Source organism: Periophthalmus magnuspinnatus, chromosome 14 (assembly GCF_009829125.3).
Source record: "Periophthalmus magnuspinnatus isolate fPerMag1 chromosome 14, fPerMag1.2.pri, whole genome shotgun sequence".
Lineage (NCBI taxonomy): Eukaryota > Metazoa > Chordata > Actinopteri > Gobiiformes > Gobiidae > Periophthalmus > Periophthalmus magnuspinnatus.
In genome coordinates, this window is record NC_047139.1 from 8,551,977 (window position 1) to 8,567,241 (window position 15,265).

Here is a 15,265-nt window from a genome sequence, read left to right on the forward strand (position 1 = left end):
GAGACATATGGCGTTACAATGCTTCTTACAGCTTGACTATGTAACTAGGATTGTCAAAAAAATCAAATTGATACTTAAACTAGTATCAAAACTAGATACACATTTCAAGTATCAATACTGAGAATACTGCATACATTCTTTGATCTTTAATTGTCGTAACGTCTGACACAAGGGACCAAAAAGACTGAACTCGGGGATGGTTTAACAGTGTTTATTTACAAGAGTGCAAGTGCAAAAATGACGGTAGATCAAACGGTGAGTTGAGAGCGGGGTGTTTGCCGTGGTCCAGGAGACACGGAGACGGGGCGGACAGTACTAGTAGAGAAGAGCAGGGTCGGAGATGGGAGAGCTGAGCGGATCCAAGGAGAGGGATCTGGTGAGGAGCTAAAGTATCCCGCTTAGCAAAGTCAAAAAGCAAAAAAAAAAAAAAAACATGAACTGAGCCAAGCCGGAAGTACCACAGAGATACGCGAATGATCTGGCGCTAAGTGTCAGGTCCTGGCTTCTCTTATCCTCCCCAGGTGCAGCTGATTGCAGATTAGCTCCAGGTGTGCACGGGAGGAGCCAAGATCTCCACCCCAGCTCCAGGCTCAGACACAGAAGGGAGGGGAGAAAGTACAAAAAAAAAGGCAGGACAGACAGGGATTGTGACATTAATGAAGAAATGTGGTATTGCAATCAGCTTTAAATGTTAAGATCTTAGTATTGTAACTACTACTAGTGACATTGATAGATGAGTGAAATGCCCAGAACAAACTTACATGCATCAGCAATGAAAACTGTAGTAGTTATGACTTACAGGAGCAGTTGTAGCATTACTAGCAACAGTAACAGTTAATTAAGCAGCTGTAATAAGGAGCAGCAACATCAGTCGTAGTAGTATTAGCTGTAAGTGTAGTTGTATTTGTCCCAGTTTTCACAAGTTCAAGTTAACGCTGTGTCATGCAAAGAAGAATCCATATTAGACAGGCCATAAATCAGTGTTGTTTTCCATTACCTCGCAGACACTTTTAATGTTATCTGATGTAATTAAAATGTCTGAAATGAGAAATGTGCTCGGTCAGTGCGGTGTTTGATTAAGGCATCATCACTGTTGTATTTTCTGCGACTCGATTCACTTACAGTGGTGATCCTGATATTAACCCTTCGAACCCCCGTTCCTATTTTTAACCCTCATTTATCCCATCCACAGTCAATGGCTCAGACGTCTACATGAACAGCTGTCTCTATGGAAACGGCACAAGCTTCGTTGAGTCGCTCTTCGAGGATTTCGGTGAGTCCAGAGATCATCAGAGTGAGATTAGGTCTGTGATTGAAGAGAGTAATAATGTGTGCACTATATTTGGCAAAGTGAAGGAGATTTGTAAGAAGACTCAAATATATTTTAATAGCGTCTGTCAGATAGAATCATTTATAAGTCATTAAATTAAACTTTATTTGTACAGCACAATACATTACAGCAGTGAAAAATAAACCAAACGGTGCAAGTCACTGTCCACTCTCACCGGTGCCTCTATGACGATTATTAATTCCCACTTACCACTTACAGGACAGTTGCGTGAATGTATTGCCCAAAGATACAACAACAGCCATGTGTTTCTGAGGGATGAATAAATAGGAAAGCTCAAAAGTCCTCAAAATGGCACCTATATACAGGAAACTCAAAACTATGCAAATAGGCTGCCAGAAATCTACTCTATAGCAACTCTTTTTTTTGCAAGATAAATCAATTATACCAAGTTTCAATTATAGTTTGCTCAAAAATGATCATTAAAGCTGTTATTTAACGATTCTTCTGGCATATTTCTCAGACTGTGACTTGCTCAGTCCCTCCCCCATCGACCTTTTAAAAGAGGAAGAGGAGAAGACTCATCCAAATAAATCCGTAAGTTTCCGAAAACTCCTCCATTTGTGGTCGGCCACGTTCATGTTTCTGTCACTTTGAAACTCTTTTTGCTTTTTCAGACTCCGACCGACACCCCCCCTCCTCTGCCCTCCACACCCATCCCCGATGACTACTACGAAGAGGCTGTCCCCCTTGAGCCCGGCTCCAACCCACAGTACTTCACCACCAACACGCTCAGTCAGTTCACATCCGAAAATACAAGCTCTGACTATTAACCCCACACGGAATAGGAGGGGAAAAGTCATCTCGAATCAACCAATACATATTAATAGCACAGGGACATGTTCCATTTAAAAGTTTTTATCAGTTGAGATGAGTTGAAAAAGTCAGACAAGATGCTGTTAGCAAGCACTGTGTAGCATCCTGATAGCATCTTATTGTTGTTGGTAGTTATGCTTTGTTTTTTCATCCCTCACTTTTGTTGTCGATGACACAGTATGTAAAAGAGTTGTTCAGTTCAACTTTATTTATATTGCACATTTAAATACAACTTCAGCTGACCAAAGTGCTTCACATAAAAAGTCAAAACACCAATAAAACCCAGAGAAATCCAGTCTAGCTAGTATGAAATGTCAGGGAGAAGAGGTGGGTTTTCAGTCTAGTCTTAAACTGCATTAAAGACTGAGAGGATCTGACAGTTATACATAATATTCATAGTGAAAATTCATAAAAATCTGTCAAAATTGTGTCAAAATTCATTGTAATTTTATTCAAATTATAAACATAAATCTGAAATACTTTGTGTTTTTTGAGACACAATTCAAGTATACAAAAATAATTATACAAAATAATGAATTGTGATGTGATGTTTATAAAGCACTTACTTAATATAACCATTCTATTGACCTTAACTACTGACCATAACCTTACATATTTTGATATCATAGACATAGTATTAAGATAAGGTAGACGATATGTAAAAATGTTATAACTTATTTTTTTATTTAACCTTTATTTAACCAGGAAGGTCCCATTGAGATTAAAAACCTCTTTTTCAAGGGGAGTCCTAGCCAAGTGGCAGCACATTTCAAAACAAGTACATACAAACAAACAACGTTAAAATTGCATAGATCATGAAAAACAGTTGCACATTATTGAGGCAGACTGTAAGGTGATATATGTTATATATTTTTTCTACTAGTTATATGTTTTTCTACTAGTTTCCCCTCACCTAGAGGACACAGTATCATCCTCATTCAGCAGTGTCTTGCCTATTCAAGGGTTAAATTATTCAGCGTTTCTTTTTTCTTTCTTATCAATCTTTCATTTCATTGTAGCTTCGAGGAACAGCGAGGAGGATGCTTACTATGAGGACGCAGACAACAACTACCCCACCACCAGGATGAATGGGCCCCCAAAAAACTCATGTAAAAACTGCATTCATTCATCAATTATACATTTTGGTTCATCTTGTGGTAGAAGTTGTAGTTATTTAGAACCTTCTTTTGTGTTTTCACTTTGCTCTGTTTAGGGAATAAAACTGCAACTGTAGATTAGTTCTGGTTTAGATCTAATGTTTTTGTCGAATACACATCTCCCGTTTTGTTCTGTCCTAGATTTAAACACTGATTCTAGGTTAGCTTTTTTTTTAGCCCTCATGTAGTGCTTTTTAATGACGTCTTAGACCCAAATCAGTCTTATTGGAGTTCCTATCTACAATTTGAATTTACTCTTGCTTTATTCCTGATTTAGTTGTTGCTTGTTCAGTTCAGTTCAATTCAGTTTTACTTGCATAGCACAATTAAATACAACTTAAAGACAACAGAAAGCAAATGTACAGATAATATGATACAAAGGCAAAGAACAATAAAACAATAAAACACCAAGATATCCTGTCTAGTTAGTATTAAATGCCAGGGAGAAGAGGTGCGTTTCAGTCTAGTCCTAAACTGCGTTGAAGGCTGCGAGGATCTGAGAGGCAGAGGATGTTTCATAGTCTGGGCACTGCCACAGAAAGGCTCTGTCACCTCTGACCTGACCAGTTTCAGTCCAGTTTTGCAGTCTCCATCTAGTTTACTACTGTAGACCTGACTTCCTCCTTAGTGTGATAGAGTTCCACTAAACTCCTTAGGTGTTTTGTCTGTTTTAAGTACTGGTGATTTGGTTTCTTAGAGTTGTACTTAGCCAACTATCCTACAAGTTCTTGGTGTGAAAAATGGAATCCCAGGCACCAAAGCAGTGACTAAAAGGTGTCAGGAACTGTGTATAAACGCCTTGTTAATTACTCATCATTATTTGTGCTGTTAGATAATGACTCAGACGCACTAAGCAGTTCTTATGAGTCGTACGAGGAGGAGGAAGAGGAGGCCAAAGGGCGAGAAAGGCCCCAAACATGGACGCCGGAGGAGAGTCCAGAGGAGCCAGTGAGAGACTGCAGGATCTGTGCCTTCCTCATGAGAAAGAAACGCTTCGGACAGTGGACCAAACAGCTGGTGGTGGTCCGGGACAATAAGTTACAAGTAAGATGAACCATAGGCTGCACAAAAACTGGAGATGTTTGTTGTAATGGTAAACAAACAAACACATGTTGATGTTATAATTATAATATGATTTTTAAGTCATATAACAGACTTGGCTTGGACAGTTAATGGTGGTTGTCTACATAGTGCATACTCCTTTAAGAATTTAGTAATGTTCCCTCCAGAAAAACTTCTTTGTTAAGTGTGTTATTAGAGTCATCCCTCATTAGCCTTGTTATGATCATTTAAGCACAAACTGTCTTACAAAACAAATGTGTCTATCTAATTTCTTGATTTTTTTAAAAAGAAATAAAATTCAGTAATTGGAGAATTGCTAGGCTTCTTAGTTGAACATGTAGACTTTATGTATAGATTTTATTGGATGCACACCCACTCAAATCATTAGAAAAACACTGCCAATGCCAATCCCATTATATTACATCTACTAAATCCTTCTCGCGTACAATGATCTTTATTTCTTTTGTAGTGCTTTAAAAGTATCAAAGAGAGCACACCGAACACAGAGCTCCCACTGAGCCTCTGCAACGTCATCTACGTCCCAAAGGAGGGCCGAAAAAAGAGGCACGAGCTCCGCTTCTCTCTGCCCGGGGGGGAGGCTTTGGTGCTGGCTGTGCAGAGCAAAGAGCAGGCCCAGCGCTGGCTCAAGGTGTGTGTTTGTTCACTGAATCAAAGCCCGAAGCATCAGACGAAACAGTGCGCCATCAAAGCCCCTAAATGTGACTCTTACACGTGTGTCCAGGTGGTGAAGGATGTTGGCAGCCAGTGTAGCAACACTGACACCCTGGATGGCTCCACGTCGCCAATTATACAGAGGAAACTGGAGATAGACAAGGTTCATTCAAGCATCAATACTATTTTCAACTTTAAACATACACAGTAGGCAAATCCAGCAGATATGTATCGAGGAGCAGTTATAGGGGCAAATTTGGAGCTGAGTTTCATATTTTGAATTCTGAGTGTGAGGATCTTGAGAAAGGCTGTTGAAGGTAACGCCTCTTCCTGTCTGCATCGTTGGTTTTGCATGGATATTGCAAAATGAAAAGTATTGTTGGAAATGTTTACCTCGGGCACACAGAACAGGTTACAGCGAGACAAGTTGTGACTAGTACTGAATGGGGAGTCACACTTGGGAAATACAGTATTGTACCTTTTAAATTGCTCAATAAACACATTTGAATTTTGATATGTAAAAAAAAAAGGTTTACTCAAAAAATCTCTCTCAAATCGATATTATTTTTTGCATTTTTGACGAAAGCTCTTTAAAATTGTTCATGCACCCTCATGTAATTTCCTCTTGGGGATGAGAAAACATCATTCTGATGCTGTTACTACTCAGCATGCTGCTAATAGTTCGTGTTCATGAAGGCATGCATACCCACTAATCTAAACCTCACAAATGTGCTTGTGGTTGGCTGACATAGTGGGACATTCATGGCATAAATTCCTACCAAAAAGTCAGAAAATGAGTCGTGAATACTACTCATTCGTGACTTCTCTCCAAAACCTGCTTTACAACTTGAGTTTTATATCTTTCCTTCATGTCCTGACGCGTTAAAGTAGCGTGACTTCATCTCTTAGAGCCACACATGACACAACTGTTCCTGTAGCTCCTGGTTTACAAGCCCCATGAGCCAATTGCTGAGTTGGTGTTTTTTTCCCTTTTTTTTCCCAAACGCACTGCACTCAAAGCGAGCCCATACAGCTAAATGCACTGTGACACGGTGACACATATGCAATATTTAACACCTCACCGAGAATAGTTTTGAAGACATTACCTGCTTTGAAGTAACTAGAAATGTTAGTCTGACAACATAACGCTGTCTAAGGCTGGTACAGTCAGTCTGCTGCTCTGTGTAAAAATATCTACTCCTTTTCCTTCTCTTTTCCTTCTCGTTCAGGTGATGCTTTCAGACAAACAAGCCTCCGACTCAGACAGTGGCCCCACAGGAGACAGTCAAACCCTGGGGCCAGCCCGGGACAACAGCACCGACTCACTAAGTATGTGGCATTTTACCTGTAGTTTTATAGTTTTAAGGAATGATGGCAGGTGTTTAATTATGCAGTGCGTAGGTGTTAGTTTAAAAGGAACCTTTACTTTTCCATGGGATTCAGAGTGATAAAAATTTAGCTCTGTTGGCATCGCAGTTAACCACTCGAAATACAAGTTTCTATGTTTTGAATGTTCAAAGTTTTCAAAATGTCGCCAATAAATAGTAAAGTGGTAGGAGTCAACTGGAATAGGGTGCTACTAAGGATAAGGCCTGATACTCATTTCAACACCATAATGATCATTAAATATTTGTATTTTCAAGACAATATAATATAATTTAACACAAAATAATGTGGTCCTATTATAGAAATGACACAGATCAAGTCCCATCTTAAATTATACTTTTACCCATCTAACTAAACTATACTTTTGTCATATTTATATATACTATGTATTGTATGTATTGATTAGTATCAGTTGACCTCTTTAGATAATGTGGGATGGAGCAGTGTAGAGATGCTGCATCAGATTTTGTTAAAGACATGCATATGTAATTATTACATCTTGATAGTTTATCAGGCTGGAAACATTATCAAAATTCAATTTAAAAGTATTATCATTATATCAGTATTTAGTATCTGTAGTGGTTGGACTTTTTACACAATAATTACCAGTCAAAAGTTTATTTAATGATGCACAATGGAGGATCTGCCACCTTCTCATGTCCATGGAGATGTTATTGCTGTGTAAACTCATGTATCTTGCACTTATTCAATTGCTCACTGTGAGCCGGGTCGCCTCTCTATTATATCTACTGAATGTCCCTATAGAGGTAGATTATTTTAATGTCACATTATGGAACATTCCAGGCAAAGCAATAACATCTCCATGAGCAAGCAAGTGTCAGAGCCTCCAGAAAAGTGACACTGTGCATTTAAATGATTTTTGTTCATCCCAGTCCCTAAATGCATTTCATCTATGGTCCCTAAATGCATTGCATCTAGAGACAATAGACAAACATTTTTCAGTAGTTCTTTCTTCATTTCGAATATGTTGAGCATTGTGTGGTTACATTGTGTGTGTCCTAGTTTGCATAGTTTTTCCCTCTATTGTTGCTATACTGTAAATAGGCCAGCAGCTCCTATTATTCGCCATGTTGGTTTCAGGAAATATCTTAACTTTTACAAGCAACTTTTACAATTGAATGGAGTAAGCTGCACCATCACCAAAGAAAACACAGTATTATGTGATTCACATCTAGGAAAAATATCATTAAGGTCCTATTTGTTTTTATTTGCCTATCCACAAAATCAGGAAGGATACATGTTTAGTTTTTGTATGTAGGTGTTGTTTTGGTGCAGTTGCAGCCTGTTTACTGTCACATGAGAGGAGAGAGAAGGAAGTGAGGCACACACAGATATGACATCCTTCCTGTCCACTTCCTGTCTTTGTGTCCCAGTGACATCACAAAAAGTCTCTTAGGACCATATCCAACACATGTGTAAGCTCAAATAGGAGCACTCATAAAACGGCAATTGTTTTAATGCATGAATTGTCCAAAATTGTGTTAAATTGCTTATAAATAATGTGAATAATGTGAATAATACAATAAATGTATAATGTACTGGTACATAAACATGAACACTTACCATGTTACATTACTTCTGCTCATAATTCAAATTTTTGTAACTGCGTCCTATTGACTCACATCTTTGACAAACTTTTACAGATAAAACAAACTCAAGACAAAAAATTCAATGAATTTGATTGTCAGACAAAAAATAGATCTAGCATCTATTTGGTCAGAATTTCCTCAGTTAAATTTCAAGGTTTTAACTTGAAATGTCAAACTTTGACAATTCAAAACTATTTTAAAAATGAATAAACACATAAAAGGCCTACAAATTATGAGAACTACTAGACAAAATTGATTGGAATTTTCTGTCTTAATCTTTCCACTACTACAGTTTTGTTTTTTTTCTCTTACTATAAAATAAAAATTTGTCAAATAGTTTCTCCAGCACTATAAGCTGCCAGTACATTTCCAGCTCTCTCCACAGTGCCTCATGTGTGTCGTCTTTGTGTTGGTCTACTCGTGTGCGTTTGTGCCACAGACAGGGGGAAGAGAGGAGCCTTCTCTGAGCTCACTGGGTCCATGAGTCGAGCAGCGGGGAAGAAAATTAATCGGATTATCACCTTCTCCAAACGCCGACCGCCCCCCGGAGACACCCCCTCCTCCGCCACGGGTCACCATGACAACCCCCGCTGTGGTGAGAGCCAATCAGCGCGCTCCGTTAGCACCCACAGTTAGCACCTTTGGGAGCTGCTATACGTGTAACTAAAGCAACAGTTATTAGAGATTTGAGTCATTAGAGAAGAGGTCTGCTTTAAAAGGCTTTATGGAGAAAATATTGAGATTAAATAAAGACGAGACAGTCATCCTAATCTTTTGTTTATCCTGTAGAAATAATTAGTCTGGATTCTACGTGTGGATTTACTTGCAAATTACATTGGCCCTTTCAAATGACAGGAAAACAAGATGGATAAAAGCTCTTAAAAGATTATTTTACATAATATGCCGTCTTTAAAGTTTAGAGTCATTAAGCATTACTGTACAAACCATTTGACTATGTACAAACCTCAAGAAAAGTGTTGATTTTACTTCAAAATGAACAAGTTTAAAACCGTAGAAAAACAGGTCAGTGACCATAAAAAATGTATGAGTTGTTGTTTTATTAAGTTGAGTCTCCTCTCTTTTCCTCTTGTAGGTCATCTGAGTATATGTGTGAACTGTGTGTGGAGGGAGCGCTGGTGTGTGCTGCGTGGAGGTAAACTGTACTTCTACAGAGAGCCAGGGGACAAGGCAGCCCCAGTGCAGGTGGTGCCTCTGAAGGGGGCGGAGGTGGTGCCTGGAGGCCTCGGGCCCAAACACCCCTTCTCCTTCCGCATCCTGCAGTCAGGCAGTGAGCTGGCTTCACTTGAGGTACCAGAAATGTGCTAAAGAATTATGAATATAATATATCAGCATTATATATTTTTGTCTTCTCTAATTTGAGCCAAGCTTTGTTCTTACAGCCTCTGACTTAAAAGTGCATGATAGAACTTTTATGTTGGAGGGTACATCACTTCATTGTCTGCATGGAGATGTTATTGCTTTGGCTAGAATATTCCACAGTAGGGCATTAAAATAGTCTTTAGGGACAACAGGTGACACCACCAGGAGAAATGTTGAACAAAAATGTTATAATTTTTTACTACTAGTATATCACAGATTATGACCTCATTCTCAGTGGGCATTGCCTCACCTCTCCCCCCCCTGTCCTCCCTCCTCTGTGTCCCCCCTCAGGCCAGCTGCTCTGAGGACCTGGGGCGTTGGCTGGGTGTGTTATTCGCAGAGACAGGGAGGTCTACTCTGCCAGAGGAGCTTCACTACGACTACATCGATGTGGACACACTAACAGACATACGGCACGCTGCCCGACACTCCTTCCTGTGAGTTTTCTCCTCTGTCTGAGCCAACTACACACAGTTTTACTATTAGCACAATATTTCTCTCAAAAAAACTGTAATTTCCCCATATATTTTCTACAATTCTTTTTAAGCTGCTACATCTTTGAAAGGCAAGTTTATATGTGTTTTGAAATCTAGATTTATTTGAGTTAGCATGTTGTTTGTAACTTTATATTATCATTGTGTGACCCTCTTAGTTGTAATGACAGTCTCATCGCAGTCTCAAATGCAGTAGTTCCCACAACTGGTGTAGGTAAAATGAGTAGCTGTGGTATTTTTGTAGTTATATTACTTAAATACCTTTATTTACATTGTAACATTTAAATACTGTGCACCACGAAGGATCATTAATGAGAAGAAATTACTGCAATTAAAGGTATTGTAAGCAGTATGAGTATATAGGTGAAAATTTGAAATAAATTACTTATATACTTGTTTACTTCATGTTTACCTCACATTTTGTTTTATGAAATATGAGGAATATCTGTATCCGGTGCCTTTTAACACAGTACAGTTGCTGATTGCTGACAGCTCATGTGACAGCTTAAATTGACGATGTGTCTGATTGGGTCTCAGGTGGGCCACCAACGCTGCAGCTTCATCGAGTAGTGCTTCCACGGATTCACGCACGTATGACGAGGTCTACGAGAGCATCGAGGTACACGGCACTCGCATGTTATTACCTTTACCTAACATATATTCTATACATTTATAGGAGAAATATTGAAAAGAAAAATCCACAAATGTTGACCCTGATCATGAGTAGTGACTAGACCCTCTGTACCGTCTGCATCTGTATTACATAGTATTGGTCTCTAAAATATTGTGATGTAATCTGAAAGTCGGCAATAATGTACACCGAGAATTCAATTTCACTCTTCCAAAAATATTCCTTCCCCCAGAGCATGGAACTTGTGTAGTTTGAAAAGTAGCCTGAGTGAAGTTGACAGTGTGATTAGGGAAATGGTCTCTGGAGCTGTTCTGACAGTAGTTAATTGTTATGTAAAGTGTTTTTGTGTTGTTTTCCCCACAGGATGAAGACAGAGGCACTCAGGTGAGACGCACCGCCTCCTTCTCCTCCAGAGACTCAGAGAAGACGGAGCAGCAGGCGGCCATCAAGAGACACGCCTCCAGTAAGATGCTTAAACTGTGCTCTAACTTATTAAGGAACTGCTCAGAGTTTAGTTAGGGCTGCCAAAAGAATAATATAGCAATTTTCTTGGAGCCCGATCAGTATTTTGATATTTACATTTTTATCATGATTAAGCTTAGTATCTATATTGCCTTGAATAGGTACTAAAGTAATCTACTTCTTTGAGTTTACACTTCAATGCAATTGGTCAAATCCAATAGATATAGCTGTCCAGTGAGGTTCATCTGCTCTTCCTCAAATTTATTTTAATAGATAAAATAAATAGGTGTAGCTGCCACAGGAATTCGATTATAATTGCATTTTCTCCACTTTGCACAGCCCTAATTTTGGTAATAAAAATATAATTGTGTGTGTAAATAACACTTTTATAAGTTACAATAAGGAGTTAACAACTTCTGTTTTTTAGATTATCAGATGATATTTTCAGAAATATAATAGAATGTGCCTGTTACATACATAGACTGTATAAAGAGGTGAACTAAGTGAGGGTGACTTAACGCATAACGTTGAGGTCCAATAAAATGAAGCTCATTGTGGCTAGAAGTTACAGGGGCAAATTTAGAGCCAAATTCCAAATTATGAATTCCGACTGCGAGTATCGTAGCAACCAAAGAGCCAATCCAGAGCAAGAACATTGAAGGCTGCACCACTGGTTTTGCAGGGAGCACTGCTTAGCAATACTGTCAATCAAACCTGTCGCTAACGCTAGCTGGAGCGACCTTGGGGAAAGAAGGTGTCTGATTTGTCTGTTATTAATGTTCATGTCTTGATTTACGGACACAATAGTGAAATAAGAATTCCAGGATCATGTAGAGAAGGTTAATAAGAACATTTTGAGGTTAGAATGACGAGGCTCAGTGCAGCAGTTACAGAGAGAGGAGCGACAGTCGAGTCGATGGAGCTGGAAGTGCGTAGCTGTGTCCATTTATATATACATTTGGTTTGTTTGTTTGTTTGTTTTTTTCATATTTTTTCACATTGCACTCATCCCAATATTTTGTTTGTTGACTGCTATTGCTTGGAAAGACTTGTAACTGATTTTACCTTCAGTAATTGTTAATTTTTCATTTCTCTTTGCCTAGATGTGAATCAGTACGGGCGTTACGGTAAAATGCGAGCGGAGGAGGATGCGCGGCGATTCCTCCTTCAGAAAGAAGAGCTGGAGAAGCAGAAGGAGGCTCTGAAACACGCCCTCACCGCCCTGCGCCGAGACAAGAGAGAGGTCAAAGAGGAGCTGAAGACCGGCTCTGGTCAGACCACTCACCTCCTACACGTACAATACGCACAATACTCACCACCGTCACGCACTGATGATGTCACTCGTCACTATAGAAACCACGCTGCGATCGCACTTGCACACAACAAAACTGGGGCTCAACTAGAACTAGACCATGATTAAACTAGGACAGGACAAAGCCTACATCAAGTCGACATCAGGACTAAACCAGGACCAAACCAAGACAACTGTAAACACAAATATAGAGACAAACAAAAGCATCATTGTTATATCACATTTCCAGGAGAGTTGTAACAGTATTAGGCTAGTTTATCCATGTTTCTTTTGTTTACTTTTTAATATACTTTTAGCTAATGTTAACCCTATGGAGTTGCTGCCTACTTATTAAGATTAAAATGATGCGCGCTACCATTTTTATATCCCAAACTGTTATAGGCCACTAATCCATTTTACTGTCCATCATCTGTCCATTAAATGACTTTTAAACTTACATAGATTTACATAAACAAAGCATTACTACGTACCCATAAAACCCGATTATTTAAAGCTGAAGTTAGACCTTTAGGGCTGATGTAGTTGGTTAACTTTGCAATATACTGTAGAAAAGTTATAAAACAGTAGGAGGAAAAATGCTGACAACCCAAGACATGTTTTTGTAAATAATTGGGCAGCACACTTTTAATAACTTTGCAGTTTTGCTGAAATAATTAGATTTGCTAACAGAATTTTTGAGTAGGTAGTTGCTTGTCAAAGTGGTATGGAGTAATTGTTTAAAACACTTCAGATTATAAAGTATTAAAATAAAAAAAAGTCTGAAAAGGCACAATTAGTGAAAAAGAAATACCACCAACTGAATGTGAATATTTCCGCAGGACTTGAACACAGCATATCACCGAAATGTATTATTAAGGTCTGCTATTTAACAGATTTGAACCATAGATGTCTTAAAAAAAGGTGTTTGTTAATTGTGCCATAGTATTTCCTTCATAATTCCATAGTCATTAACCCTAGCGCACTGTAATAACATAAAATACGGTTTACAGTGCCCACGTTGGAGCGACGATTATCCGATCTGGAGACTCAGATAAAAGAGAAGGAGGAGGAGCGGGTGGAGCTGGAGCTAAAACTCACCGAAGTCAAAGAGAATCTCAAGAAATCATTGGCTCGTGGATCTTCAACCCCGCCCCCTGACAACAAGACCGCTGCCAAGGTACAACTTAAGACATATCTCTATAGGTTTATATATAGTAGACAGGTGTGAACACAGACTGTGCTGTATTTATGTGGTTTTTCTGGTTTAATACTGTCACTGCACATACACTCCCTGTTGAAACCCAATATATTAGATAAGATAGTAGATACTCTGAAAGGAAATTAAAGTGTCAGCGTCATTTACATATACGTGACATTTTGCAGAGTTTTTACCACTTGAAAAATCTAATATTTTGTTTTAAATTGTCGATTGCTATGGGAACAGTCCTCATTTTTCATCATTCTGAAGCCCACGGATAGACCTCACATAATAAATCCCTGCCTCCCTTGTCTCTAAACAGAATTTGCCACATGTAGCTGTTGAAAAGTGTTTAGTGAAAACTCTTTGCCTTCCAGAAACAAGGCAGTAAACCAGAGAGGATCTATAATGAATCGCTGCCGGTGAATTCAGTGTCTGAGCTGCGCAAACGTCCCCCCTCCATGTGCGCCTCCTCCAAGGGCAACGTCATGCAGAAAGCCAAGGTACAGAAAACACTTTATATTACAATTTCACCTTCATGCCCCCTATAGGTTGTTTTCAGATTCTAGTATGTGATGATGACATACTCCCAGATGGGGCGCAACAGCCAGATTTTCCAGTATTTTGTCATGAAATATCCACACAATAATAATCAGGGGCACACTATTAGTGATGAGACCCATGAACTCACTGTACTACAACAAAAATATGCCTTTCAGTGATATTTTAGCTGCCCCCATGTGTATTAAATATTATTGCCTTGTCGAATGATTAGGACTGATAGAATTTCTTTGTTGCATGTCATTTGAATTCACACAAAATGCAGATTTAGGACACATGATATATAATCGTTTCAGTTTGTAGTTTTGTGCACTGTGGTTGTATGATATGACATGCACGTTTAGCTTTTTAGCGAGTCCATTTTTAGTAGTTTACCTTTTTTTTTTTTGCATGATCTTAACACCTTTGTGGAAATTAAACTGAACTGCAATTCAGTGCTATCTTTGCTTTTTTAGGAATGGGAAACAAAGCACCCGAACACCTGATGACAAAACCGTTGCGTTGCATTGGTTGAAAGCAAAACTAGACTCAAATATGACAAAATATTGAAATGGCTTTAAAGTGAAAGAGAATGACGATGATAAAGAAAAGATTTATTACCAAAAAAAGTGTAAAGGTGGATTTTGGTGCTGGTGCAGTCCGCTGTAAATGTACCAAATCAGTGTTTTTGGACGTGTGTTTACATTTGAAGGCTGTTGAATGTCCGTGTAATATTTTTAACCCAAAGGGAGAGAAGACTTATAAAATGAACTATTTGATGGACGATGTAAAGAGTGATATTACATGTTTTTATTATTAGTGTTGAGTGAAGTATCCCATGTTGTGAACCACTGAAAGCACATAAAGTTTGACACTGAAATTATAAATGTTTATTATTGTTACAGTGAAGCCGAACATGTCAGGAGTCTACAGTTACTACGATGTGTGTGTTTCATAGTTAACTTTTGCACTTTATCATGTCAAATTTGTAAATTACATAAATTAAAAAGTTTGTCTACTCTGCCAATGTGTTTTTTGGTTTGTTTTTTTTACATGCAGGCCTCCTACACCAGAAGATTAAAGTGCAAATGATTGAAGATTACACATTTCAATAAAATATAAACATGATTTATTTTAATATTTGACATATTTAGCTAGTTTTCCCTAGTTTGCCAATTTCTGTGACGTTGATAATTGTACTTCCTGGGTTTGACATGA

General features: G+C 38.6%; 2 protein-coding genes across 2 annotated transcripts in view; one reads left to right on the forward strand and one right to left on the reverse strand.

Annotated features, from left to right (window-relative positions):
- LOC117381298 (actin filament-associated protein 1-like 1) overlaps window positions 1-15,265 on the reverse strand; it is a 41,821-nt gene that overhangs the window by 15,085 nt on the left and 11,471 nt on the right.
- On the forward strand, window positions 1,198-15,072 carry LOC117381299 (actin filament-associated protein 1-like 1). Its single transcript, XM_055226322.1, has 17 exons — window positions 1,198-1,273; window positions 1,812-1,885; window positions 1,966-2,083; window positions 3,184-3,273; window positions 4,154-4,365; window positions 4,853-5,032; window positions 5,126-5,218; window positions 6,285-6,384; window positions 8,491-8,646; window positions 9,145-9,359; window positions 9,723-9,868; window positions 10,463-10,544; window positions 10,920-11,019; window positions 12,122-12,289; window positions 13,320-13,486; window positions 13,885-14,010; window positions 14,524-15,072. The coding sequence occupies exons 1-17, from the start codon at window positions 1,213-1,215 to the stop codon at window positions 14,551-14,553; spliced, it is 2,118 nt and encodes a 705-aa protein (XP_055082297.1). The 5' UTR covers window positions 1,198-1,212; the 3' UTR covers window positions 14,554-15,072.